The sequence below is a fragment of the Cyprinus carpio genome, unplaced genomic scaffold (genome assembly GCF_018340385.1).
Source record: "Cyprinus carpio isolate SPL01 unplaced genomic scaffold, ASM1834038v1 S000006809, whole genome shotgun sequence".
NCBI lineage: Eukaryota > Metazoa > Chordata > Actinopteri > Cypriniformes > Cyprinidae > Cyprinus > Cyprinus carpio.
Window position 1 is genome coordinate 377,579 of NW_024879395.1, and position 27,141 is coordinate 404,719.

The 27,141-nt window shown below is 35.9% G+C and overlaps 2 protein-coding genes and 1 long non-coding RNA gene across 3 annotated transcripts in view; all 3 read right to left on the reverse strand.

Moving 5' to 3' along the window:
- Positions 1-918: 918 nt before the first annotated feature.
- The window catches only part of LOC109047231 (SLAM family member 5-like), a 43,958-nt gene continuing 17,735 nt past the window's right edge, over positions 919-27,141 (reverse strand). Inside the window, exons 3-6 of the mRNA XM_042756177.1 lie at positions 4,272-4,604; positions 3,140-3,475; positions 2,501-2,678; positions 919-943 (exon numbers count right to left, since the gene is read on the reverse strand). Coding sequence (XP_042612111.1) covers positions 919-943; positions 2,501-2,678; positions 3,140-3,475; positions 4,272-4,604 — 872 coding nt within the window. The remainder of the gene's footprint in view (positions 944-2,500; positions 2,679-3,139; positions 3,476-4,271; positions 4,605-27,141) is intronic.
- On the reverse strand, positions 17,401-17,983 carry LOC122144944. Its single transcript, XR_006159978.1, has 3 exons — positions 17,787-17,983; positions 17,442-17,468; positions 17,401-17,411 (listed from the first exon to the last, which is right to left on the reverse strand). It is a non-coding gene; the product is annotated as an uncharacterized LOC122144944 (long non-coding RNA).
- LOC122144933 lies at positions 22,625-24,987 on the reverse strand. Its single transcript, XM_042756165.1, has 2 exons — positions 23,745-24,987; positions 22,625-23,360 (listed from the first exon to the last, which is right to left on the reverse strand). Exons 1-2 carry the CDS (start codon positions 24,040-24,042, stop codon positions 23,008-23,010), a joined length of 651 nt encoding a protein of 216 aa, XP_042612099.1. The 5' UTR covers positions 24,043-24,987; the 3' UTR covers positions 22,625-23,007.

Consider the following 27,141-nt stretch of genomic DNA (forward strand, 5'->3'; position numbering starts at 1 on the left):
CACCAAAAGAAAAAATAGGAAACACAAGACAGGAAAACTAACTGCTAGAGTGATAGATTAAAACAAGCACCAGGTTTAAAGCACGTTAACTTTATGTAAGAATTCATTTTATTATTTTTGTCTCTTAAAACTAAAAACTTCCATAAAATACAATATCTTCTTTTTCCCCAGAATATATTCTGAAAAGTGATTAAATATTAAAAACCACTTAACTACTTAAAACTGCATAAAGCACAACAAACGTTTATTTCATTCAGTGCAATGTTCATGAAATAATGCTGAAATATAAAATACACAAACACTGAAACGCTGAAAATACATGGCTGCTTGTACGGTTATCTGTCAGTGATGGTCTTCGAAAACTCAGCTGAAAGTCAGATTTTTTTTTTTTTTTTTTTTTTATGTTTGACGAATAACAATGAAATGGCAGTGAGGAAATAAATAACTAAAAAAATAATACATTTGTATTCTACCTCAGTGATTCTCAACTGGTTTCATTTGAGGACCCAAGTTTTACATCAGACATTTGACCAAAATTGCTAATAATACTAAAGTGACAGTAAAACTACTACAATCAGATCTGATGCTGAAATGGATTAATATTACAATGAGCTGCAAATCAATTATTAACCTGAAATAGACTGAATATGATAGCTATAGTTTCTAAATCCTTCCATTTTCCAAATCACTTGATTTCATGAAATGATTTCACTTCTGCATGCTGCATTTTAATATCTGCATGCAGCATTGCATCCCTCACATATATCCCAAAACACTGGGTTCATGAACCACCAGTTTCAGTTGAGAAACACTGCCCTGTATGGCAATTAGATTTTTTTTTTTTTTTTTTTTTTTTTAAGACAAAACATCACAAATATTGCAAATTTCGCTCCTTAGGTGTTGCAACACTTGAGTACACTATTCCATCTTCTCCATCAGGTTTCTGTGGGAAAATAATCACAAAGATAAAATCAGCAATCGTGTTGATGCCACAAACACAAAACTGAAGAAAGTAAATCTCTCTGAGAATAACAAAATACAGACAGAAAATTTGTCGCATTATTCAACTGATTAACAGAGTTTAAAGTTAGACGCTTAGCTCTCAAACTGCCATTTTGCCTGAAATGCCAAGATTTCCAACATTTCAAGAACAGCGACAACTGTTCTAGAAAACCAAACAAGATGTTCATTCATCCCTTCAACTCTCATCCTTGCTGCTATTGGTTACAGAGTCTGTGAATATACTTTCATGCCTTCTTTTGTGGGACAGAATTGTGGAACTTCACAGCTTAATTTCAATAAAAGGTAATTTTATACAGGAGAGGAAGTTCTGAAAGGGGCATTATACCTAAAAATGGTATTTCCTATAAATAATTCAGAATTGAAATTAAAAATCAGTGAATGAGATGGCTAACACATCCAAACTAACAAATCACAAAGCCAGACATAACTTTACGATATATATTTAAAAACTGAAACAAATAGTGTAAAAGGGAGCAGTATCTCACAATCACAGACAGAGCAGTTTGTGATAAAACAAGTCTTCATGCAACTAGACAATCTGCAACAAATATGACATGATCTGCACACACATGCATGAATGATCATGCAAATATACGCACAAGTACAGTAAAGCAGCAACAAGACAACAGAAAGATAGTTTCCCTCTTGATGTCTATTTCAAAGGGAGCTCAAAACAGTGTCACTATACAATATAATATCAATATAAATAAAGCTTGATCTATTATATTTATTTTAGAGATCTATAAAACATCTTCATCAGGGAGTAAATATGAACATCGAAGGAAAGCTAAAATGATTAAATTGATTAAATTTAAAATGATTAAATTAAATGAACAAACAAAATAACAACATAATATAAAATATAAAGATTAACAAATAATAACAAGATAAGATAAAAGATAAAGATTCACCATTATTTGTAAATCACAGGTAGAACAGGTTGGTTTACTTTTAACTGACAAACTGACTTTTTTCAGCCTTTTCAGTCTGTTGATACTAAAATCCACTGAATTTATTTGTCATGCTAATCCATATTTGTAAAGATTTGGACACTGTTAGTAATGGGTGTAACTTAAATCCCTGTTCATTAGAAAGGGTTGTCCATCATGCAGTGTCTGATGCATAGTGCATGTGAAGCATAACATATCATTTAAATTAATCATAGCTTTAAAACCAAATTCATCTATAATTCAACTTAAAATAAAACAGAATTTCTGTTTAGGTTACAGTAAGTAATAAGCAAGCACAGATGGATATTGAGATTTCTTTTTTTCTTTGAGCATTAATAATCCATCAGCTCTCTAGTGCTAAGCTTTCTACAGGAAGGCAACGAGACACAATGCACACAGCAAAACTGCATCTTACCATATGATGTAAAAGATGTGCAACGAATGTTGCTGTAGCATAATCTATGTCTTCATTTTCAACCATTTTAATAATAATCACAGTTTAAAACATTATACACAAAAATACTTACAAAAAATAAACACTTTTCCAACACAAAGATGAATATATGCAGTTGCAGTACTTGCCAGTTTGTGTTGTTTGGTTACGGTTCCTGATGTACCAAAACAAAATCCCACCCAAAACTGCAATTATGGCCACCAGCAACAGTACAGCAAATGCCTGTGGTATGAAATAGGAACGGTAAGGTTCTGTAATAAAAGAGAGAAAACAATACTTAATATAAAGCAGATGTGGGAGACATTTGACATAAAGTTACAAATCACAACTTAAGAAACTCTTAATACTTTTTCTTTTTTTTTGCATTGGTTCTCATTAATAACAACAGAAATCAAATAAAAATAGCTATATTGTGAGTATTAATCTAGTAATGATTATTGAGAAAAGAAATGGAGGGAAAGAATTAATGTTGCTAGGTGATTTTGTTTTGGAACCTTCAGAAAACTTCATCAGTTTTTTCTCGAAATGGACTTTGATGACTTTATCGACTTCAAACGAGCGTAGCTCAGTCATTTTTTTGTCCAATTCCAACAACTCATATATCATTTTGAAGGTATTTTAATGGAGAATGTAAAAATAAAGTCTCATTTAGCCAGCACAGGTCACATATTTATATCAATACAGGTGATGAGATTAATCACAGCTGACGCACCTGCACATGTGTGACAGAGCTGACTGATGTCCAGATGTTTGGTCTGGTTTCTGATGGGATTGTTGAGCACACAGCTGTAGGTGTTTTTCTCCAGATATTCCACCTCCAGAGGTAGAGAGAGACTGATGCTGAGATCAGACACACTGATGCTGGACAATAAACTGTTTCCTTTGTACCAGGAGAGAGTCACAGCACTCACATTCACAGCTGAACACAGCAGTGAACATCTGGACACTGATGATGATCTTTCAGATGAACGTTTAGATGATGATGATGATGAAGATGATGAAGAACAGTTTGAAGAGTTACTGGTGATGACAGGAGAGGGAAGAGGAGCTGGAAAACAATGTAGAAAGATCAAGTAAAATTAAGTGTTATCTCAGTATTATCAATAAACAACAACAAAAAAATAACATGATGCAGATGTTTTCTTGCAAGTCTAATAAAAAAGAAACCAGTATTTTAATTGCAAGGCTGAGAACTAATTTAATGCTTGACACAGTATTCTACTTTAAGACAGTGATTGATCATTTAAGCAGCTGAATTATTATTTCCACATTTGGTTGGTCATTTCATAGTTTTTGGCACTTGAATTAACATTTACAAACTTTTATAGATAATACAAGAGTTCAGAATTACGATAAACGTACTTATTAAGCTCACCAAAATCTACATTTTTAGTGCACAGCATATTGGTTTCAGTACAAAAAGTGATGTTAAAATAAAATATTCTATCCCTCACGCGAAAATAAATGACAAAAGCATTTCAATTAAGATATACATCATTAAATGCAAAAAGTCTGGCTGTGCTTAATGGGTACATTTTCGTACCCTTTAAGCACACCCCTGTTCCCATTAAAGGGATATTTCACCCCAAAATGAAAATTCTGTAATCATTTACTCATCCTCATATCGTTCCAAACATGTATGAGTTGCTTTCTTATGTTGAACATAAAAGAAGATATTTTGTAGATTGCTGATAATCAAACAGTTGGTGGTTCCCATTGACTTCCACAGTAGGGAAAAAAAAATTTGAAAAATCTTTGAGCTCAGAATGGAAGTGTGCTTAATGGGTACGTTTACCCTAAACATTAATGAACAATCAGCATTAGTGACAGCAGAGTTTACTCACCATACACAGTAACACTGAAGCTCTTCAGTGAGGTTTTTCCACTGATGACAGTCAGTTCATAAAGTCCAGTGTGTTCAGATCTGATGTTTCTGATGGTCAGAGATCCAGTTTGATTGTCCATCAGTAGTTTGTCTCTGAATCTTCCATCATTACTGACAAAAATAAAGTTTATTTGGTCTCTTTTAATGATTTCAGCTATTCGAGTGTTTTGAAGTCCAAACGTCCACCGTATCTGATCATCTCTCTGTACTTTAACATCAGTGTTTAGAGAGACAGAATCTCCCTCCAGCACTGATACTGACTTCACTTCATCTGTTTTAACATCAAACACACCTGAAACAAATTCAAACAAAGGAAAAATATCTGTCATAAACAAACAAGGACAAACGAGGGGTTGAAAATAATTAATATCAAAATTTGAATACAGTAACAGTACACACACAAACGCATATAAAAGACTATTTGCATAGGCATACTGTATTTACACTACATATTTGCGGGCTTTTCTAGTCAAGACCGCCCAACATGAAATGCAATCTGGCTTACCATTTGTGATAAGAATCCATAAACAGAGGAAAGCAGCATCTGAATACATATTATTCAAAAGATGTCCGACAGATTTCTGATAATTAAAGTCTTCATAGCGCCGTCGAAAACGTGCGTTCAAAACGGCAGCTGCATAAGCAGAAGTAAGTCTACTCTGGTCATGCGGAGGAAGTGGAGGGGCATATGGCTTTATGACGCTATTGCACAACGCTTAGAAAGAGTTTATTATTTACATTATTTGTGAATTCGTTAAGTTACTTGTTCTTAATTTAGAACTACTTCACCATATACTGATTTTGATTACGTGTGTTGACTGAGAGAGTATCTTCATTATGTTCAGTCTTTGTAGATATCAACAGTCTTCTATAATAATAAATATCCTATATACTCTAATCACTATAATACATTGTTAATCTAAATTCTGAGTTTACTGGAGAAAACACTCTTCACACATTCAATGGACAAACACAGGAAACAGGATAATAAACCGAATAAATGTATTTGTGATTTTGCAATGGATAACACATGCATAACTTTGGCTTTGACTCCACCCCCTGAGGGGGGTGTTAGGGGCTTGGGATCTTGAGGCACACATTAACTTTTTTTTTTTTTTAAGAAACAAGACTAAAAATAGTAAATTTAATTTTATTTGCATCAAAAGTAGACATTAACTGTAAATGAAATTAATGAAATAAATTTATTTTCCTCAATGCCTACCTGAGTTCGCACTTTCTTTTCTTTTTGACACTTTGGGTTCTGGTTGGCCACTATTTCCTGTAGAGCAATGTTTACAAATGCAGTAACATGTTAAATTTGTGTTTATCAAATGTTACAGTGATGTGTGAATACCATTCATGGGTTATGCAAAAATGGAGATAGAACATGCTTATAGCACAGTGTTAACAATTTGCAACAATAAATATTTCAAACAGTACATGCTATGCTGCTGACACATGATATAACTATGTTTAATAATACCATAATTGTTTGGAGATCTGAGCATGTAATAAATCTTTAACATCATACATACATTTTGCATGAAGCATGAAGATACTGATACAACTGACCTAAAAAATCTTCCATTACCATTCCGGCCATTTAACACTTTTTTTTGTATATACACATAAGGTTTAGTGCAAACCATTAGCAAAGTTACAGAAAAGAAAGGACATTTCTAAATAAATAAGTAAATACATTTACTAATGTTATCTACTGATGTGGAGGTCAAATCAAGTGACAAACATGAAACTGACAACAGAAGCAGTCAACTGCCCAAATGCACAAATGACAACCACATAGATCCCATAATAGACAAGTTCTCATATACTGGCTGTCCATTTACCAAGAAACAAAACAAAACCACATTGGTTCAGTTCACACGTAGACCTATTGCCTAAATAAACCAGACCACAGCAGATCTCGCTCTGACTCAGAAACTCAGAGATGTCACTGTGTCACAGTGCATGAAGACCCTCATGTTTATTCCACTCACAGGCCTTCTGAAAATCCACTGCAGAAAAAAACAAAAACAAAACACAATGCAAAATCGTTTCATACATCATGGAAATCACCTGTTTATCAAGTTTTCTGTTGGTAAGGAACTTTAGATGCAGATCAAGGGTGTGGGAACAATTTTAAAATGCGATGACACATATAAGTGGTTCTGGGATACTCAAATTCCATCTGAAATATTCAGCCCTGGAGAAATAACAGTTTTACATCTTCTTTTAAAAAGCTGTAATGTAATGTCAGAAATTTGATTACAAAATGAAATAATCTCAAGCAAATCAAGCTTGAGCACAGTTAATTCATGCTAGCAACATGCAAACAATGTCATTGGTTTGGTTGAACAAAAAGTCCTGTTCACTGGTTTTAATTTAAGTCATGACATTAGTTCAAAGACCTCAACCATGCTGGGTAAAGAAGTGGTAAGATTAAAGGGGTCATATGATGCTGCTAAAAAGAACATTATTTTGTGTATTTGGTGTAATGAAATGTATTTATGTGGTTTATTTTCCAGATACTGTACATTATTGTTTCTCCTCTATTCCCCGGCTTTCTGAAACGCATTGATTTTTACAAAGCTCATTGGTCTGAAAAGCGAGGTATGCTGTGATTGGCCAGCTATCCAGCGCATTGTGATTGGCCGAATACCTCAATGTGTGACGGAAATGTTACGCCCCTTAACATATTGTGTTGCCTTTTTCCGGCCGGAGCGAGGAGACATAAACATACGACATTGCGGCAGCAACAACAATACTACACCCAGAATAAAAGGTATGCCTTCTTTCTTTGCGTGAACATTTGGGCGCCGTTATGCAAATATTCCCACATAGTGACGTAGACAGGTGGGGGCGTGTTAGAACGAGCCATTTTAGGGGGTGTAGTTGACCCTTAACTTTTATAAAGAATATCTCTTTGGATTTGAGACTTTAGTCTTTGCAACTTTACAGATCTAATTAATTCACCAAGAGCTTGTAACACTCCAAAGAGAAAGGAAAAATTTAAATCGCATCATATGACCCCTTTAATTTTTTTATCTACAACATTATTGCTGTACAAACATCAGAAAACATCACTTACTGGCTGGCCTGGTAGAAATAATAATAAAAAAAATCCATGGAATCTTATTCATGGAAACTATTTAAATTATAAACCACTGTTTATCTCAAGACTTCTTACATCAGCTTCAGATAAAGTGTGGGCTCATTGCATCAACTGCTTAGCTTTTAGTTTGTGTGTGTTTTCCGTTGACACTTGGTTATTTTAACTCTCTATAGTTATAGGTCAAGTCTTGTGATTTTTTTACACTGCCCAGATATACAACAACTTTCAAAACAAATGATATTTTTGTTTTACCACGATGATAATGCAGATCTCACAGCATCTTTGTCTTTTTTTTCTCTCTCTCTGGTCTTTCCAATAATGCATTAGCTATCTGATACCATGCAGCTTTTATTTCACTCGGATGATTCGGTAGTGCTCTCTAAATGGGATTTAGTGGTCAAAGGGCTTGATTACTTCCTGCAGACTGGATCTCTGACAATGCTAGTTATTGTTCCTCTTTTTAGTTCTCTAAAATACTTTTATGACTGTAACAACTGAAATAAAAAACAGCACACACTTTGGAAGTCGTTGCATCAAAGAAATTGCTTAATTTGCTCTTATTATAACAGATCATATAAGAAATCATTGTATAAGATTCTAGTCAAACAAACAGGAAAATCTCCCCCACATTAGCTCTGAGAAATTCATGAACGCCCTCCCTCTATTTCAGTTTCTACATCTCTCGCTTACAACCCACATCCTGACCACACCGTCACGAGAGACAGAATCCAAATGCGTGACTAGAAAAATTATATAGAATTCAAATTAAATACTTACTTCATATAAAGTTACATAAACATTTTATATAAACCTACATAAATCATTTAAACGCAGTCTGGTAAACAAACTCATGCACACGCTGATAAAACTCTTTATAGTGTACCACATGTAATTCTTCAGAATACATGGCTACTTTTGGATGAAAGGCTTTTTGTCTTTTTGTCTGCTTAGCCTACACATCTACCAGCAGAATGTGATCAGGTGCGCATGTGCACATGTTGCTGGACATCATAGTTAGTTATTTATTAAAGATTAATAAATCTTTTCAACTGCACGTCAAACAGCATGTCTGTTGTTCTGCTGAAAAAAAAAAAAACAACCCCAGCTAAAACCAGCCTAAGTGATTGGCTGGTCTTAGCTGGTTTAAGCTGGAAGTAGCTGGTTTTAGATGGTCTCCCAGCCTGACCAGCTAAGGAAATGGCCAAAACCCCTCTAAAACCAGCCTGATGAACAGCTAAGACCAGGCTGGACGACCAGCTAAAACCAGCCAACCAGCTTAGGCTGGTTTTAGTGTTTTTTTTTTTAATTAATTAATTTATTTTTTTCAGCAGGGACTTAATTCTGCTATTTTGAGCAGAAATACAGCATGCGTGCATATCCTACAAAAGTAAAGATATAAAGTGCCTTGGAAAGTGTACTTGTTCAGTCTGAAGAGCACTGTAAATTGTTCAGGGGATAAACGTACACTTCAGTGAATGTGACAAATTTAAGCAGCCATATCACCCTGCAGCCCAAGACTGGTTGCCCACTGAAGCTAAGCAGGGTTGAGTCTAGTCAGTACCTGGATGGGAGACCTCCTGGGAAAACTATTGCTGTTGGAAGAGGTGTTAGTGAGGCCAGCAGGGCCAGCTCACCCGGTGGTCTGTGTGGGTCCTAACACCCCAATGTGTAGTGACGGTGACACTATACTGACAAAAAGCACCGTTTTTCAGATGAGACATTAAACCGAGGTCCTGACTCTCTGTGGTCATTAAAAATCCCAGGATGATTATTGTTTTGGAAAAAGGTTAATCCTCCCGCGATCAAACTATGGCTTGAGGAACTGATATCTACTCTGCACTTGGAACGAACCAGATATCTTTTAAAAGGCAACATTAAACAATTTCACAAGATTTCTTCTGTTACCTCAAAAGTAATTATATTCCTTAATTCAATGTATTGTAACTTAAAAGTTATTTTGAATGTCACTGTATTGTATATTGACAGGCTTGGGATGAGGTGTTACAATTTTTTTTTTTTTTTTTTGTGCATATAAGAAAATTAATCCTGGATCATGTGATTATTGTAAGGTTTTTCTGATAATTGAATAAAAATTTATTTGACAAAAAAAAAAAAAAAAAAAAAAAATCCCAGGATGTCCTTCGAAAAAGAGTAGGGGTGTAACCCTGGCATCCTGGCCAAAGTCACCCATTGGACTCTGACCAACATGGCCTCCTAACCATCCCCATGGAAGCCCACAGGGACCACGTGGTTTTAAGTCTTCTACACACTGCATGGTTTTAGCAATCATTATAAGTCATACTGTGCAACATGATCTAATACACTTGGGTATTACATGTATAGGGGGGGTACTTATGTTTGGGCCCTATAACTACACTACAAATGCCCTCAAATAGAACATCACAAATAAGACTTAGGGGGGCGGGGTCCCAGGGCTTGAGGTTATGTTTGGGCCCTATAACTACACTACAAATGCCCTCAAATAGAACATCATTATGGAGTAACACAAAATACACAAACATATGCTTTGAGGTTCATAAATAGTACAATTTTAGGTTTTAGCGCCATGTCGGGTTGTTCGACATGAGATTTCATGTCGCATTTTTATTGCCTGGTCAGAAAACTTGGGTCACAGCAGTAAACACTAGGCTTGTTTGAGATAAGCACATGCTGTGTTGCTAATAAACAAGATATGATTTCAGTTATTTTGCTTTTATATAAAAATAAATATGATGATCAAGACACTTAAAGTGCCTGCTATTTAATTCCATATGAAAGGTGTATTTATAATCAACTTTTACTTTAATATAAACTTGTATTTTAGATTTTTATAGAAATATAACAATTATCACATATCTCACACAGAGATTGCACTGTCATAGTGTTTGTAAATATTCATGCATAATTTAAATACATAATCGCATGAAATCAGATAAAAAATAAAATATTTTAGCCATAGACCATAGACCAGATATTCAATTAGTTTTATTTGAGGGTCAGATTATTGAATTGAAAATTTGAAGGGGGCCGGATTGGGGCGGTCATCCCAATGTTTTTTTTTTGAGGGGCCTATAAAATAATAAATAAAATTGAAAAGCATATTCAGCTGTAAAATAAACAAATATTATACCAACAATAACATTTTTGAAAGGTTAACATTAGTGCTATCAATCCATTAAAAAATAACTAATCAATCACACATTTTTATGTAATTAATTGTGATTAATTGCATATTAATGTATTTATGTTATCATAATTTCACATCGAACCTCCAAATTAATGAAGAAATAACAAAGATAGTATATTTTAAATACGATTTTAATGGCATTTTTTCCCCCAAGTAGCCTACTGTTAATGAAGGCCAGTATCATTGATACCAGTAATGTTACTGATATCTCTATTAAATTAATTTTCCCTCAATTTTAGCCAATAATTATATCCTTTCAACATTACAGTATAATTGAAAGCGATTATTTTTAACACTTAATAGGCTCTGAAAAAATATGACAACTTTAAATTTAAGTGAATTTAAAACAGTCTTCACATAAACTATAAATTGTATATGTATAAACTATAAAATGAATATAAATTATTCTTTATTTAAACTACAAAAATTAATCAGCGACTAGAGCAGTGGAGTAATTTCTCCTTTTTCTTTTGTTCTTTGATTTACATCAATGATAGACTTCATCAGGTTTCACACAAAGCAGTGCTATCTCTTTAAAACCTGATGCACATGACGCGGATCTGACACACATATTCGCTTTTCTCCCAACATTTTAGGACTCATTTAAGAACGCGTTTACGAGGTAACTCATCATCGGTTCAGCAGCGTATGTGTAAAGTCGAACGCGCAGCCTTTCAAACACTATTTGTAAATATACTCGTTTAAACTAGAGTTGCGGATAACACATAATCCCCTCACATGAGTGCTTGTCGCTGAGTGTCTTCCTTTTCTTTTTTGGCTGTGAAACAACGGCCCTGGCCAGTGTTGCCACCTTGTGGACAAACTAATTAGAGCAAAAACAATTTGAGGCTGTATGTGACTCTTCCCCCGGGCCGGATGAAGATGATTGTCGGGCTGGATTAGGCCCGTGAGCCGCCAATTGAATAGCCCTGTCATAGACTGTATAAAAACATGGACGTAGTGTCCATGACGTCACCCATAGACTCCTGAAGAGCGTTTTTGAAGCTCAAAGTGTGCAGAGCGGGCTGTCACCATCTTGGCAGCTCGCGTCACAGTGCGACTCAGCTCATAGACAGTAAAAGAAATGGACACAGCGACCCCATTGGAACTCAGTTGAGACAAGTGAAGCCCGTTTTTAGCGATTTTTAGAACTTCCGTTTCTGACGCGCAGACTCAAACTAAGCTTGATTACGTCAGCAACCTGTCTGACAGATGTAAACATTCTAGTAGCTGTGCGTGCAAACTGCCATCATTAATCTTGCAGAGACGGCGAGCTTGAGCGGGGAGTTCTTTGGCGTGAGTGAGCAGGAGTAAGTATTCTGATTAATTATTTTGTATAGTATTTTAAAATGTAACGACCATACGCCATATCTCTTGACGTCTCCCCGATTGCCTGCGAGCTTCTCCTCCTGTCTTTACGGTAATTTCTCTACTGTGCGACAGAGAGTCGAGTGGTTATGACGCAATCGTTAGCCTATTTTTACAAAAACTGTTTCTACGGGGCCATAATGTAACATAGAAGGTAATGGAGCCCTTTATACATTGTCGTGTATCTTTAGAAATAAATAATGGAAAAATGGAGTCTTTAAACGCCTCAGATGTAAAGTTATTCGCTGTCAAAGTGACCCAAAAATGAATGGGAGTCAATGGGATGCTAACGCAAGTGAAGTTCTGCTACAAGATGGCGGCACGCGGCCGACTTCAACTTCCGGTCGACTTCCTTGCCCCCTGACTCAGCTGGATAATCGAAAATGGGCAAAAAGGCGGGAGCTGGTTGCTGAAGCCACGCCCACCTAGCAGAGACTTACAATCTCACCTGTCATCAGGGCTTGGGCGTCGTGACGTCATTACTTGGCGTGGCCACCATGTTGATGGCCTTCTTTACTGCTACTCGGACTACTGCGCAGTGTTTAGACATACTCCCTCTCAGCCGTGTGTCTTAATTTGATTAATTAAAAATCTATTTCAACCATGATTAAACCGTTGCTGTATTGTGGGGTGGAATAGAGCAACACATAATCGCCCTTTGAAAAAAAATGGATTAACTTGTACTGCTTTCCTGCTTGGAGGCGCGACCACGGAGACCAAGTGAGGTATAATATCTGAATATTAATTTATATAGCTTAAGTAAACACTGAAAATAAGGGAAATTTCCTGGGCTACTCATCCAAAAAAACAGAAAATTTCTACATTCATCTTTCTGTTGCTGTCCCTCTGCTGACAGCAAAAATTCGTACTACAAAACTGCTGCATTAACTAAGCGAGATTGTGAAGCTATGTCTAACGTGACTTTGCTTACATTGGTGTGAAATCGTGCTCTCACAACAACCACGCTGTTATCTTAAAAAGGCCAATATCACGCTAAGGTTGCTTTCAAGTAACGTTAAGCAAAACGATGGTTTGAAAATATCTGTTTTGCTGGAAGGGCAACTGTGTAGCAACAGGACAACAGCACAGAGACTGACAGGTCCGATGGAAGGGCTAACGGGATATTTTACAGGAAAATACTACAACGGAAAGACAGCGGGAAAAGAGCTCAAATACATGAGAACCCCGGAAAAAAGGGGAGGGTTGACAGCTACTAACTAAACTTTTGAAACACATAAGTTAGTTAAAAGTACATGTGAATGGTTGTTAGCACTAACGGTTAGTAAACTAGCAACTAGGCGGAGTGCAGTTTACCTTTGCCCGGATTACTGTATACTGTTTGCCGGCTTTATGATCTGCAGTTCCTTAACCCATCCATTTTGTGAACTGCACATGAGATTCCAATGACTTGTAGCTTCGGAACTGTTCTGAAGTGTAGGCGCTCACAAAACAAACAAGGTAGCCGAAGATATCTGTAATGCAAAAATGCGGCAGCAACTCGTCGTCGGTGCTCCACTCTTTGTTGGGATTTTTATATTGATCCAAACCGTTAATAGTGCCGATTTTGTCCACATACCGGTCCCTGGCATCCCTACTTAGCGTATCCCTGTAAATCCCACAACATTTTCGCGATTTTAACATATTTTTTCTTTCTCCCAACTCTGTTTCTTCTCGTTCGACTTGCTGTATGTTTACATTCACGACGCCATCAACATGGCCGCCACGTCCCAGAATGCAACGCGGCGCCCAAGCCCTATACAGAGACTTACAATCTCACCAGTTATCTTGTCAAAAATATTTTGTTATGTAAGGAATAATTGACGACGGGCCGTTGAATTATTAGAAAAATAATGCACACCGGAGGTGTAATGGCCACTCCGCTTCACATCGTGGCCGCATCACCACCTCGGGTGTGCATTAATTTTCTAATAATTCAACGGCCCGTAGTCAATTATTCCGCTTATACTACGGTTACCACACCTCAAGACATTGATCCGATGATTTATTTAAAGGGATTTGTCCGGTTGTTGTACTTAAATCGCTACTATGAGTAGGACTATTTCTTCCGCATCTCATCCAATGCCTCTTTTGCTATTACCAAAACGTTGTTTTAAAGCTGGTAACGGAGGCTTGAGCCGTTGATAGCATTCTAATGCAGTTATTAATGAAGTTATTAGAAATAGAGCGAGAGCGACAGAGACACACACACAGAGAAAGAGAGAGAGATTGTGTGAATTAGGCTAACGTACCTCTGTGCGTCTCTAAACACTCTTCTGCTTCAAGCGTCTCTAAACAGCGCTGTTATTACATCGCTATTGAGAAATGTCATGTCTTTTTGTGCAAACTGCGTAACCGTTATTATAGCTTTACTATATGCAAAATGATATGGAACTGTAATGCGGTCAAGAGAGCTGCCTGGAACTACGTTCGCCGTGCGTTTCCCAGAAAATAATTGCACACCTCAGAACGTTCTTCAGCCAATCAGATTCAAGCAATCAACGGCCCCATAGTATTATTAACAAAAATGCATGCCCTCCCCTTAATTTGCGCATACAATACAGAACTTCAGCGACCGTTTTTTTTTCAGGCTCAGTTTTGTCTGTTTGATGACACACCCCTACAGATCTATTCCATCATTTTCTGCAATAGGAAACCATGTTCTAAAGCCATACACTTCTGTTTTATCCTCCCACGGGCTTGTGTAGGCCTATCATTTCTGGTAAATTAATACTTCTATAAGAAATGTAATAGTTTATCCCATTCTGTCTGCCTTAAATATCTTTCTTGTATTTGTTCACACCTGGAGGTCATTTGCCCTAGATTTAACACACGTATAAACACATAAAACTCCATCTGGTCTGCGCTCATGACGATCAACACAAAGAGATTATGTGATGGGAGGGTTTTTCCCATCATTTCTCATATTACATACTACAACGAGCAGCTGTCAGATGACTCAGTGGAACATTTCATATGAGGAGGGTTCAATGGTGAGAAGACATGACAAAAAGGATATTTGGAAACTTCATTATATATTAGATAAATCATGTTTTAATTTAAACTAGTTTTGAGCAGGTAAGTGAAATTGATTAAGGCTTATCTTGTTATTCTCTCCACTTTAACTGTAAATTCAGCTCATATAATAACAACTGCAGTAATCTACAGAAGTCCACCATCAAACATCCACGAATCATCCGCACACCTGCTCATCATCTTTGAATCCTTCAGCACCGCAGACAGTGAATCATCATGATGCATCTGCTCAAACATGAGGACTTCTGGTGACGACCAGAAACACAGGAGGTCTGCTTCAGGACAAACGTTTCCCAGAGATGTTCAGTTCATCATAAACTGAGTTTCACTGTGTTGTGTGTCGATAGTTCACAGTTGTCTCTGTTCTGTTCACATCCAGAAAGCCTAACTGTAAGAAAGAAACATTCAACATCACAAACATGACTAAACTTCTGAGCTGACAGGAAGTAGATGAACAGACCTTAATTCATTCCTGAAACTGTAAAGTAAATAAAGTAATATTTAAAGTAAAATCAGTCACAATCAGATAAAATGTTTACTGACCTCTGGCAGATCTTCCTTCTGAAGGCAGTAGATGATCTGTGAGTATTCTGACATGTTTTGCTGTTCTCTGATTGTCAGATCTACAAACACAGACACGTGAGGATATGATATTCAGTATGTTAAATTGTTATCCGCCATCTAGTGGAATAAAATGGCATGACGAATAATAACAGGAGATATACTGCAAAAAATGATTTCCTTAGTATTTTTGTCTTGATTTTTTTGTATAAATATCTGAACATTCTTTAATGAAGGTGCAAGCAAACTGACTTGAGATATTATGTCTTGTTTTCTGAAAATAAAAATATATAAAAATTTTGTTAGTTTTGGCTTAAAAAAAAAAGAAAAATAATTTTAATTTAAAGGCAAAACAAGATTCTTGCCCCATTGTCAGATATTTTTTCCTTGTTTTAAGAAAAATCTAACAAAACTTTAATACATAAAAAAACGGGTATATTAAAAAAAAAAAAAAAAAAAAGGGGCCTTCATATCTTCAAAAACTTCGCTTCTCAGGTAATGTCTAGATTGTTCTCAGGTAAATGTATTATTTCATATTTTTTATATACAAACACAAAGTATATTAATATAATATTAACACAATGTATGAGTCAATAATATACAGTAAGTTTTGTCAGTTACTTGCCCTTTTGTTGTGCTTGACACAATTTCCTGCAGCAGCAGCACACCATCATAACAGCAGACATGAACACCAACAGCCACACACTAACTATTATCATCGGATTCAAATATGAACGCTGTCTCTGATCTGTAATGAACACGGAGAGAAAAACTTTCTGTTCAGAATTCAGCCAAAATAATATTAAAGGGATACTCCACCCCAAAATGAAAATTTTGTCATTAATCACTTATCCCCATGTAATTTCAAACCCCTAAAAGCTTTGTTCATATTCGGACACAATTTAAGATATTTTGGATGAAAACCGGGAGGCCTGTCACTGTCCCATTGACTGCCAAGAAAGTAACACTGTCAAGGTCCAGAAAAAGTATGAAAGACATCGTCAGAATAGTCCATCTGCCATCAGTGGTTCAACCGTAACGTTATGAAGCGACAAGAATACTTTTTGTACATGAAGAAAACAAAATTAACGACTTTATTCAACAATTCCTCTCCTCTGTCTCTCCACATCACCGTAGCACCATTTTGGAGAATATGAGCTGAATGCAGGCAGTTTACGCTATACTGTGTCAGCCGCGACACGAGGATACATTTTCTATGTGTATTTACACTTTGATTTGAAAGAAAACAGCACATCCTAGTTGCATGGCTGACACAGTATAGCATAAGCTGACTAAGCTGACTTTTCCGGACCTTGACAGTGTAAATTACTTGGCAGTCAATGGGACAGTCACAGGCCTCCTGTTTTTCACCCAAAATATCTTAAATTGTGTTCTGAAGACTAACAAAGCTTTTACGGTTTTGACGAAAACGTGATTTTTTTTTTTTTTTTAGCCCATTCTATCTAAACAATTATACTTTTTACGGTAATGACAAAATTTTCATTTTGGCATGGAGTATCCCTTTAAGTGTCAGTCTATAAATAGGAAACATCAGTCTTACAAAGAGCAACAGATTAAGTAATATCTCTGACCTGGACACGTGTGACAGAGTTGAGTGATGTCCAGATGTGTGGTCTGGTTTCTGATGGGATTGTTGATCACACAGCTGTAGGTGTTGTTCTCCTGATATTCCACCTCCAGAGGTAGAGAGAGACTGATGCTGAGATCAGACACACTGATGCTGGACAATAAACTGTTTCCTTTGTACCAGGAGAGAGTCACAACACACACATACAAAGATGAAAACATAAACAAACAACAACACAATGAAGAGTTACCTGTAAGTACTGTGACAGTTAGAAAACTACTGGTGATGACAGGAGAGGGAAGAGGAGCTGGAAAACATGAAAGACCATGTTTGTATTATAATCAACAAACTATTAATACAATTAATATGACAGATGTTTTCTTGCAAGGCTAATCAAAAAGAAACCAACATGTTAAATGCAAGGCTGAGAAAGAAATGAATGCTTGTACATCTACTCTAAAACAATGATTGATCATTTGAGCAGCTATTTGATATATTATTTTAACATTTAGAAGGTAATTTCAGTTGTAGTTTGTGCGTCATATATAATTTACAGCATTGTGAGTTCAGACTATAATTAAACATTAATGAACAATCAGCATTAGTGAGAGCAGAGTTTACTCACCATACACAGTAACACTGAAGCTCTTCAGTGAGGTTTCTCCACTGATAACAGTCAGTTCATAAAGTCCAGTGTGTTCAGATCTGATGTTTCTGATGGTCAGAGATCCAGTTTGATTGTCCATCTGTAGTTTGTCTCTGAATCTCCCATCATTACTGACAAAAACAAAGTTTATTTGGTCCCTTTTAATGATTTCAGCTATTCGAAACATCTGAGGTCCAAACGTCCACAGTATGTGATCATCTCTCTGTACTTTAACATCAGTGTTTAGAGAGACAGAATCTCCCTCCAGCACTGACACTGACTTCACTTCATCTGTCACAGCAACAAACACACCTTGTTTTTTTCAGAAAAACAAAAGTTGTTCAATGTAAATTAACAGTATGAAATAAATTTAACTAATCATGTCACATTTATCTGAATTCAGTAAAAGCAAAATTAAAATGAAATTACTTACACTTTGTGACAAACACAAATAGACTGAAAACAGCAGGATTTGACATCACATTCTTTAAAATGTGTCCGAAACAAAGAACAACAGAGATTCAAGAAATAATCGAACTATGTTTTCTTCCGATGACTTGATGAGTCCTAAATGCATGAACACACTGCTCACATCATGCTCACAAATACAGCGTCTGAGTCCAGACCCCATAAACTCAGTCTAAAAAAAGCAGACCACAACAGATCTCTCTGAAACTCTCAAACTGAGCTGCTAGTGTATCAGAGGGTATGAAGAGCCTCAAACAAACTGATAACAGACACCGTTTCCTAAACTCTTTTACAAGCAGGAGAGTATATACAATTTCTGACTTTCATATTCAGAGGTTTTATATTTCTTACTACAAAAGTACATTAAAATATAAAAATATTCCTTAATCTCTCACTTACTGCTTCCTCATATCTCACTTACAAACCACATCCTGTGAAACCAACAGACTGTTAACCACGTTAACAGAGAAACCGTCCAATCACATGACTCAAAATAATGTCTGATAAAAAATTATTAATATGTTATGTATTAGAAAGAAAGTAAACATGAATCAGTACAGAGGGCATGTTTTAGTGTGTTTATTTTTCAGCAAGTACAAACCACTTCTACTCTACAGCCACTGGAATTACACCACAACAAAAATAAAAAAGGACAAGAACTGCTAGTATGCTTTGGCACAAATAATAAAACAGTTTCAGTGAATATTGTCAATCCTCAATACTTTCAAGAAGTAAAAATCAAGATGAACCCTGCTTAGCTTGTGTTGCGTGACCAGTCTCAGTCCCATTCTTATTGAATACTATTAAGATAACACTTGTTTGCAGTTGCTTGATAATTATTATGCTACAATGCTTAAAGCAGTGTGTAAATTCATAGAGTTAACACCAAATATATGACACATCAGTAATCAAACAATCGAGTTGTCCATCTTTAGCTGATTGTACTGTTACTGGTAGGCAGCAATAAATAAAAATTACATGTTTTAATGATATTAGCTTTAGCATAGTTGTTTTCAGTTGGGTTGTTGAATTGTCTTCTTCAGAATACACAGATAATTCAGTTCTTAATGCTGTCAGTAGATGAAGATATGCATTTTGTCACACACATTGTGTAGTTGTTTTTATCAACCAGCAGGGGCTGACTTGATCATGCTACATGTAAAACTCACAACTATTCAGCAGATAGAGCAGGGGTGCCAAAACTCTGTCCTGTGGGGCTGGTGTCCTACAGAGTTTAGCTCCATCTTGCCTCAGTTTCTAGTATACCTAGTAAGAGCTTGATTAGCTGCTTCGGGGTGTCTATTTGAGGTTAGAGCTTAACTCTGCAGACACCAGCCCTCCAGGACCAAATTTTGACACTCCTCAATGATTACATGTATCTAAAAACACTGTCTACATTTGTACTCATTATGTAGCTCATGCTGGTGTTGTTTTTCTGATCCTTCTTTTGATCTATTTTTGTCCTGTTTTTCATGACTCTTGGTTCATAATCAGAGCTAGGATAGTAATCATGTGGATGGGTGTGAAAATAATACTGAATGCAAACCACCAAAAATCAAGTCTAGACAAGATGTGCGGCTGCAGACAAGACTGAGATCAGAAATTAATGGAGCATCTCATGAATTTGTCTGTTGTGAATACTTTAGACTTCTGGTCTTTCTTTCTTATTAAAGACCACATTCTTTTCATGAAGTAACTGCATGATGAAATACACTCATTTGTAGTAAACAATGCCACTACCAGCAGATTTGCAGTTCAACTTTGAGACTTGAAGCTTTGTTACATACTGACATCTGCTCCAACATGCTCTGGCCTGTAATAAGATGAGCTGTATAATAATACAGTCTGAATGATCATCATCTGAAAGACACCTCTGAATACTCTGTCTGATTCTGTCCATTAGTCTCATGTAAGAAAACAGACACGCATCAGGAAGAGAAAAACAATGCTGTTACTGAATATGCTTACAGCACAAAGATTTAGAAAAACAAAGTATAATACATTCCATACATAGAGAAAAGGAATACCGTGAGAAGACCAAATCCCACAAAAAAGGGACTGAAAAGCTTCAAGATCATGTAAGTACATGCACAGAGACGCAGAAGAACTGAAGCCAAAATTCACAGCCAAAGCACATTAAATTATGCAGATCATGAGCGTGATCATTCGAGATCTTGAGTCCTTTAAATAAGATAAAATGCATTTTACTTTTTTTAGGGCTAATTTCATTCCTCAGGCCCAAAAAAAAAAACCAAAAACAAAAAAAGAATCAGCACAATAGGAAAAAGCCTAGTTTTTATTATTATTATTCACTCTGCAACTTTACAGGTGCATCTAAAAAAATTTAATATCATGGAAAAGGTCTTAATTTTTTGTAATTTAATTCAAAAAAGCTAATTTTCTTATATTCTAGATTCAACTTGAATATTTCAAGAGGTTTTTTTTTTTGTTGTTGTTGTTTTAATTCTGATGGTTACGAAGATAAATTTATTTTTAATTTATTTAATAATTAGGAAAATTAAAAATTCAGTATCTCAAAAAATTTGAATATTCCATTTTGAGCTTGATTATTTTGATTAATTTTGAGTATAAATACTGGGTACCTCCTGGGCTAGTTTAGAACATGCAACCACAATTATAGGAACGACTACTGAGTTGACAGTTGTCCAGAAGACAATCATCAACACCCTCCACAAGGAGGGTAAGCCACAGAAGGTCATTACTGAAAGGGCTGGCTGTTCACAGAGTGCTGTATCAAAATATATTCATAGAAAGTTTACTGGAAGGAAAAAGTGTGGTAGGAAAAGTTTCACAAGCAACAGGGATTACCACAGCCTTGGGAATATTGTCAGGAAAAGCTGATTCAAGAACTTGGGAGAGCTACACAAGGAGTGGACTGAAGCCGGAGTCAGCGCATCAAGAGTCACCACACTCAGACGTCCTAAGGAAAAGAGCTACTGCTGTCACATTCCTTTTTTTCCTTCACCTGGGGTAAGGAAAAAAAGAACTGGACTGTTGTTCAGTGGTCCACAGTCCTCTTTTAAGATGAAAATAAATTTAGCATTTCATTTGGAAATCAAGGTCTGGAGTCTGGAGGCAGACTGGAGAGGCACAGAATCCGAAGTTTCCGAAGTCAGTGATGATTTGGGGAGCCGTGACGTCTGCTGGTGTTGGTCCATTGTGTTTTATCAAGTACAAAGTCAATGCAGCCATCTACCAGGAGATTTTGGAGCACTTTATTCTTCCATCTGCTGACAAGCTTTATGGAGATGCTGATTTCATTTTGCAGCAGGACTTTAGCACCTGCCCACAGTGCCAAAACCACTTCCAAGTTGTTTGCTGACCATGATATTACTGTGCTTGATTGGCCAGCAAATTCATTCACCTGACCTGAACCTCACAGTGAATCTATGGGCTATTGTGAAGAGGAAGATAAGTAACATCTGAAAAACAATAAAGAGGAGCTGAAGGCCGCTATCAAGCAACCTGGGCTTCAGTAACACCTCAGTAAAGCCACAAGGCTGATCGCCTTCATGGCATGCCGCACTGAAGCAGTAATTCATGCAAAAGGAGCCACAACCAAGTCTTGAGTGCATAATTAAACCTGCTTTGGAGATCTTGAACATTTCCAAATTTTTGGAGATACTGATTTTTTTTTGTTTTCCTAAGCTGTAAGTCATAACCATCAAAATTAAAATTCAATTCTGCTCTGATGATCCTGATGATACTGATGGGTTTTGATTTCTCAGTATAAATGTTCAGAGAATAACAAACACATCTTACCGAATCTTGAGCTCTGTTTGTAGTAAATATTGCATCAGTATAATCCAACCCTTCCACAGTAGTCCGAGCTGTTTAGTAAAATAACTTTTACAACATAGAAAATAAAAACACTATAACTGCATAAAATTATATTTTTTTCTGTTGATTATATAGGTAATACTTACTTTCTTGTACTGCTTTTTTTGTGGCTCCTGAGCGACAGAATATCCACAAAGCTAAAATTGAGATTGCTAACAACAGCAGAAATACAGCAGCAATTATACCTTTGAAAGTTAAGTGAAAGTCGTGACATTTGCCAAGTATGGTAACCTACATTAAGTGAAAGTCGTGACATTTGCCAAGTATGGTAACCTATACTCAGAATTCGTGCTCTGGATTTAACCCATCCAAGTGCACACACACAGCAGTGAGAAGTGAACACACCGTGAACACACACCCCGGAGCAGTGGGCAGCTATATCCAGCCGTGCTCAAGGGCACTTCAGCCATGGGTATTGAGGGTGGAAGAGAGCACTGTTCATTAACTCTCCCCCCCACCTACAACTCCTGCCAGCACAGAGACTCGAACCTGCAACCTTCGGGTTACAAGTCCAACTCTCTAACCATTAGGCCACAGCTGCCCCTTTACTGTAAATTAATCTCACCAGACTTCAATCAAGAAGAAATACCAGCAGATCTAATTGGGGTAAATATTATAAAAGATGCACCTAAATGTTTATGTCTGAAGTTAATAATTTAAGTCAATGATTGATTAATCAGTCAATTATTTACTTAATTTGATAAAAAGTTAATTTTTATTTCCTGTATTAAACATTTTTTTTTTTTTTTTTTTACATTTTATTGTGTTTTTTATCATTTATAGATATATATATATAGATCATAACAGTAATTAATGTGCTAAGATACAGCACAGACACAAATATGTGACGATGAGTTCTTTTATGAATCATTTAGAGATAAACCGTCCCAACAATAGTTTGGTGAAAAAACCCCAGTGCTGACGTACCTGAACATGTCTGACAGAGATCAGTGGTGTTGAGGTGTGTAGTTCGGTTGATGAATGAATAAGCCACAACACAGCTGTAAGAATCATCCAGACACTCAAGCTCCAGAGGTAGAGAGAGACTGATGCTGAGATCAGACACACTGATGCTGGACAATAAACTGTTTCCTTTGTACCAGGAGAGAGTCACAGCACTCACATTCACAGCTGAACACAGCAGTGAACAATTCTGCTCTGATGATCTTTCTGATACTGATGGGTTTTGAGGAAAATCACTGATGACTGGAACAGTCAGAAGACCTAAGAAACATGAAGAAAAGATGGATATTTTTAAAACAATCAATTATTGAAAGAGATATGTGTAAAGATATTCAATCATAGATTATAATCATAGATATAAAAATAATTTATCTCCAGATGGCCCAGATTAATCTTTTTAAGATTTATTTTTGGCATTTTTGCCTTTATTATAACAGGAGAGTGGTGAGCAGACAGGAAATGAAGCAGGAGTGAGAGAGGGGAGGATGAAGAAAAGGTCCTCGACCCGGGATTCAGACTCAGGACGCCCATAGCACAACAGCACTATGTCAGCGCACTTGTCCACAATTAAGGCTATTGGCAGCGCAGACCAGATTAAAATTTTATTAAGAATCCCTTTGAATAAGATTTATTCAGATTACTCACCATAGACAGCAAGACTGAAGCTCTTGTGTTTGACTCCTCCATTGATGATCTGTAGTTTATAAAGTCCAGAGTGTAATTTGTTGATGTTTGTGATGGTCAGAGATCCTGTCTGCTCATCTATCTTTAGTCTGTCTCTGAATCTCTCATTATTCTCTTTATTATCATATATAGAGACGATCTGTTTATAGATTTCAGCGATACGATTCTCTGAACTGTTAAGTCTAAATGTCCACAGTATCAGATCATCTTTCTGTAGTTCAGTTACATCAGTGTTTAAAGTGACAGAATCTCCCTCCATCACTGATATCACTGTTTCATCTGAATAAACTCCAGACACACCTGGAACAAAACAGACAACAACAACAAATCACAGATTCTCATCTAAGCTTTCAAAGTTTATTTGGAAAAAAGACAAAATAAATCACCACTATAATTTTTCAAACCTAAGCATTTTAAGTACATCAAAGCTAAAAATACAGCAAAAGTGTCAAAGTTCATTCTGCCATTAGAACATACTTGAATATTTTGATGTAGAAATATTGGGGTAAGATTCTCCCCATAGAGCAAAGTATATTTTTTTCTTTCTCTGGACAATAAGATAAGACTATTGGGGTAAGACGGGACCCTCAGAGGTGACACAGAAGCCCCACTTTATGTGGGAGGTTGTTATTTTTAAATTTGGTATTTATTGTAATTAATGGGGTTATTATTTAATATTTCCATAAATTAGATGTACATTTCAGACATCTTCCTTTTGGATTTATAGTGTTGCTTTTATGACAAATCTTCAATAAGATATTGCCATATAAATATGTAAATATTCATATACATGTATGTCGTAGAATAAATTAAACTTTCAGATGAAGCTGAATGACTTATACATCAAATTTGATTCAACTAAAAATGTAAGACAACTGAATTTTTATTTCTATTTATTTATTTTTACAGTGCATCTTCAACTATTTAAACATGCAATAGGCTATAGTTCTGCTAACTTAAGCAAAGTCACTGTTCTCACGCTCCCACGCCACATCTTTTTTTATCTTTTTTTCCCCGCAGTAAAAAAAGCACTCTTAAAAGAGTTCAAGTCAGAATTTACTCACCACTCAAAATGCTATGAGAATCGCCTCATTGTTACAAAACAAGGTGTACAGGATGCAAATAAAGAGATTAATTGTGCATGCAGTGTAGAGAGATTCATTGATAACGGAACTTTGTGAGATCAGGAAGTGACAGTATTTTAGTAAAGGAAGCTTTTCTATACTTTCTAGGCTACAATTCGTTCAGAATTTGAGAAAAAAAAAAAAAAAAAAAAAAAATATATATATATATATATAGATATAATATATATATATATATATATATATATATATATATATATTATATATATATATATATATATATAAAAGATTTGTTGTTGGTGGCTACATACTGGCAAGGTCTGCATTAAGCACATTGCTTGTAATATCTATAGATTTGATAGATTAATAGAAAAATATCAGAATTTTTGTATCAAAATATTTTTGAAAGGTGGTTGCAATTATTTAATGACTTTTAAGTCTTGCAATTCTCTCACTGTAAAATTGCTATTTTTATGGTAAAAATGTATTGCACAAGTGGTGTAAAATTGCTATTTTGGGTGACCTGGGGATGCAAAATAACAACACATCTCAGATGAGGAGCCCTTGTAACATGTAAGCCAGTTAACCATGCCATGTACCAGCTGGTAAAAAAAAACAAAACAAGATTGACTAAAACTTTACAACTGTAAAAAAATAAAATAAAAAAATAACAACACATCTCCACTTCCTCCTATACCTGAAAAAGTCAGCCAAAATGTCCAAGGGATCTCAAATACAAGGTATCATTTTACATAATTATTACACAAGCAAAAACTTTAAACAGCACTGTAATTTTGTAGGTTGGTTTTTTGAAGATTCTTGGAGACATTGCCACAGTTTTTCTGGACTGAGTCTGTCTCAGTTTGTTGTGTTTCTTCATGTTATTCCAGACAGACTGATGATGATCAGATCAAATCTCTGTGTGGAGCACTGGCTGTTGTCAGACACTGGATCTCACTGGATTATTACAATTAATCGCAAAAATAATGTTTGGAAATGTTAACTGATATTTCCTACTGACACATTATAGCAAAAAATAAAAATAACTGACTTAAAACCATTTTTAGCTGGCTAGTGTTCTAATAATTTTGGCCACCACTGTAAATCATTAAATTGTACATATTTTTAGTTGTCAAAAACCACATGTGGGTCACTTTGCAAAAATATTATGCTTCTTTTCTTTAACAGGGGAATGTCTGAAGAACAAATAATATTGAAACTAGAGATGTATCTTGCTTCCTTCTGTCAAAAAAAGAATTGCATTGAACTAACAGTACCTCTCTAAGTACCATAAATATACAGATGCATCTCAATTAATTAGAATGTTGTGGAAAAGTTTATTTATTTCACTAATTCAACTCAAATTATGAAACTTGTGTATTAAATAAATTCAGTGCACACAGACTGAAGTAGTTTAAGTCTTTGGTTTCTTTTAATTGTGATGATTTTGGCTCATCTAGTAATCTAGTTAATCTAGTCATCACTGTTGACACTGTCAAATAGGCAAATAATACCAGTAACCCAGGGTTTAAAAGAAAAAAAGCACTATATTATATATGACGCACATTGGTTTTTTGTTTTTTTTACCATTGAATGTGTACAATTTAATGATTTACTCCTGGAGCCATATTGAAATGCCAATAACTGAATTGAACCATATAGGGCCAGCAGCCAACAGCAAAACATGCTATCAATATCATGCAATGCAATAAAATAGCTTTTCTTCTCTGCAAATGTTACCATGAAGAATGTGAATATTTATTTTCAATGCAAAAAAAAAAGGCGTGTGGCAGAAGTTGATCCTGGTGCCACCCCAGCATGTAATGAGGCATGACATACTGTGCTTTCCAAACGGGATATACTGCCCTCCGAAGGGCACTTAGGAGTGAAAACAATCATGGCTGCCATATTGAAGGGTCGTTCCAAACCGTAGTGCTCCAAACTGGCCACTTCAAAGGGCCCTTTGGAATGAAGGATTTCGAAGGGTACAACTGATGTGACCCCCAAAACATTTTAAGGAAAAACTTAGGCACAGAATGGAATGGTTAAGCAATGAGAGCGGAAAAGCTACTTGTGTTGATAATTCAAAAACCCTTTTCAGGTTAATTAAGAAAAACAGGACAGAACAAATGAAGCTGTTTCAGATCATTTTGGATAAAGGATGAAGATCATAACCTCCAGATCACAAAGAGTATAAACACTCTCAACGTTAGTACACAGGAAGGCTGTTTACTCCGAAAGTTAAGCAACACAGGCTGCTTTTCAAACCCAAAGCA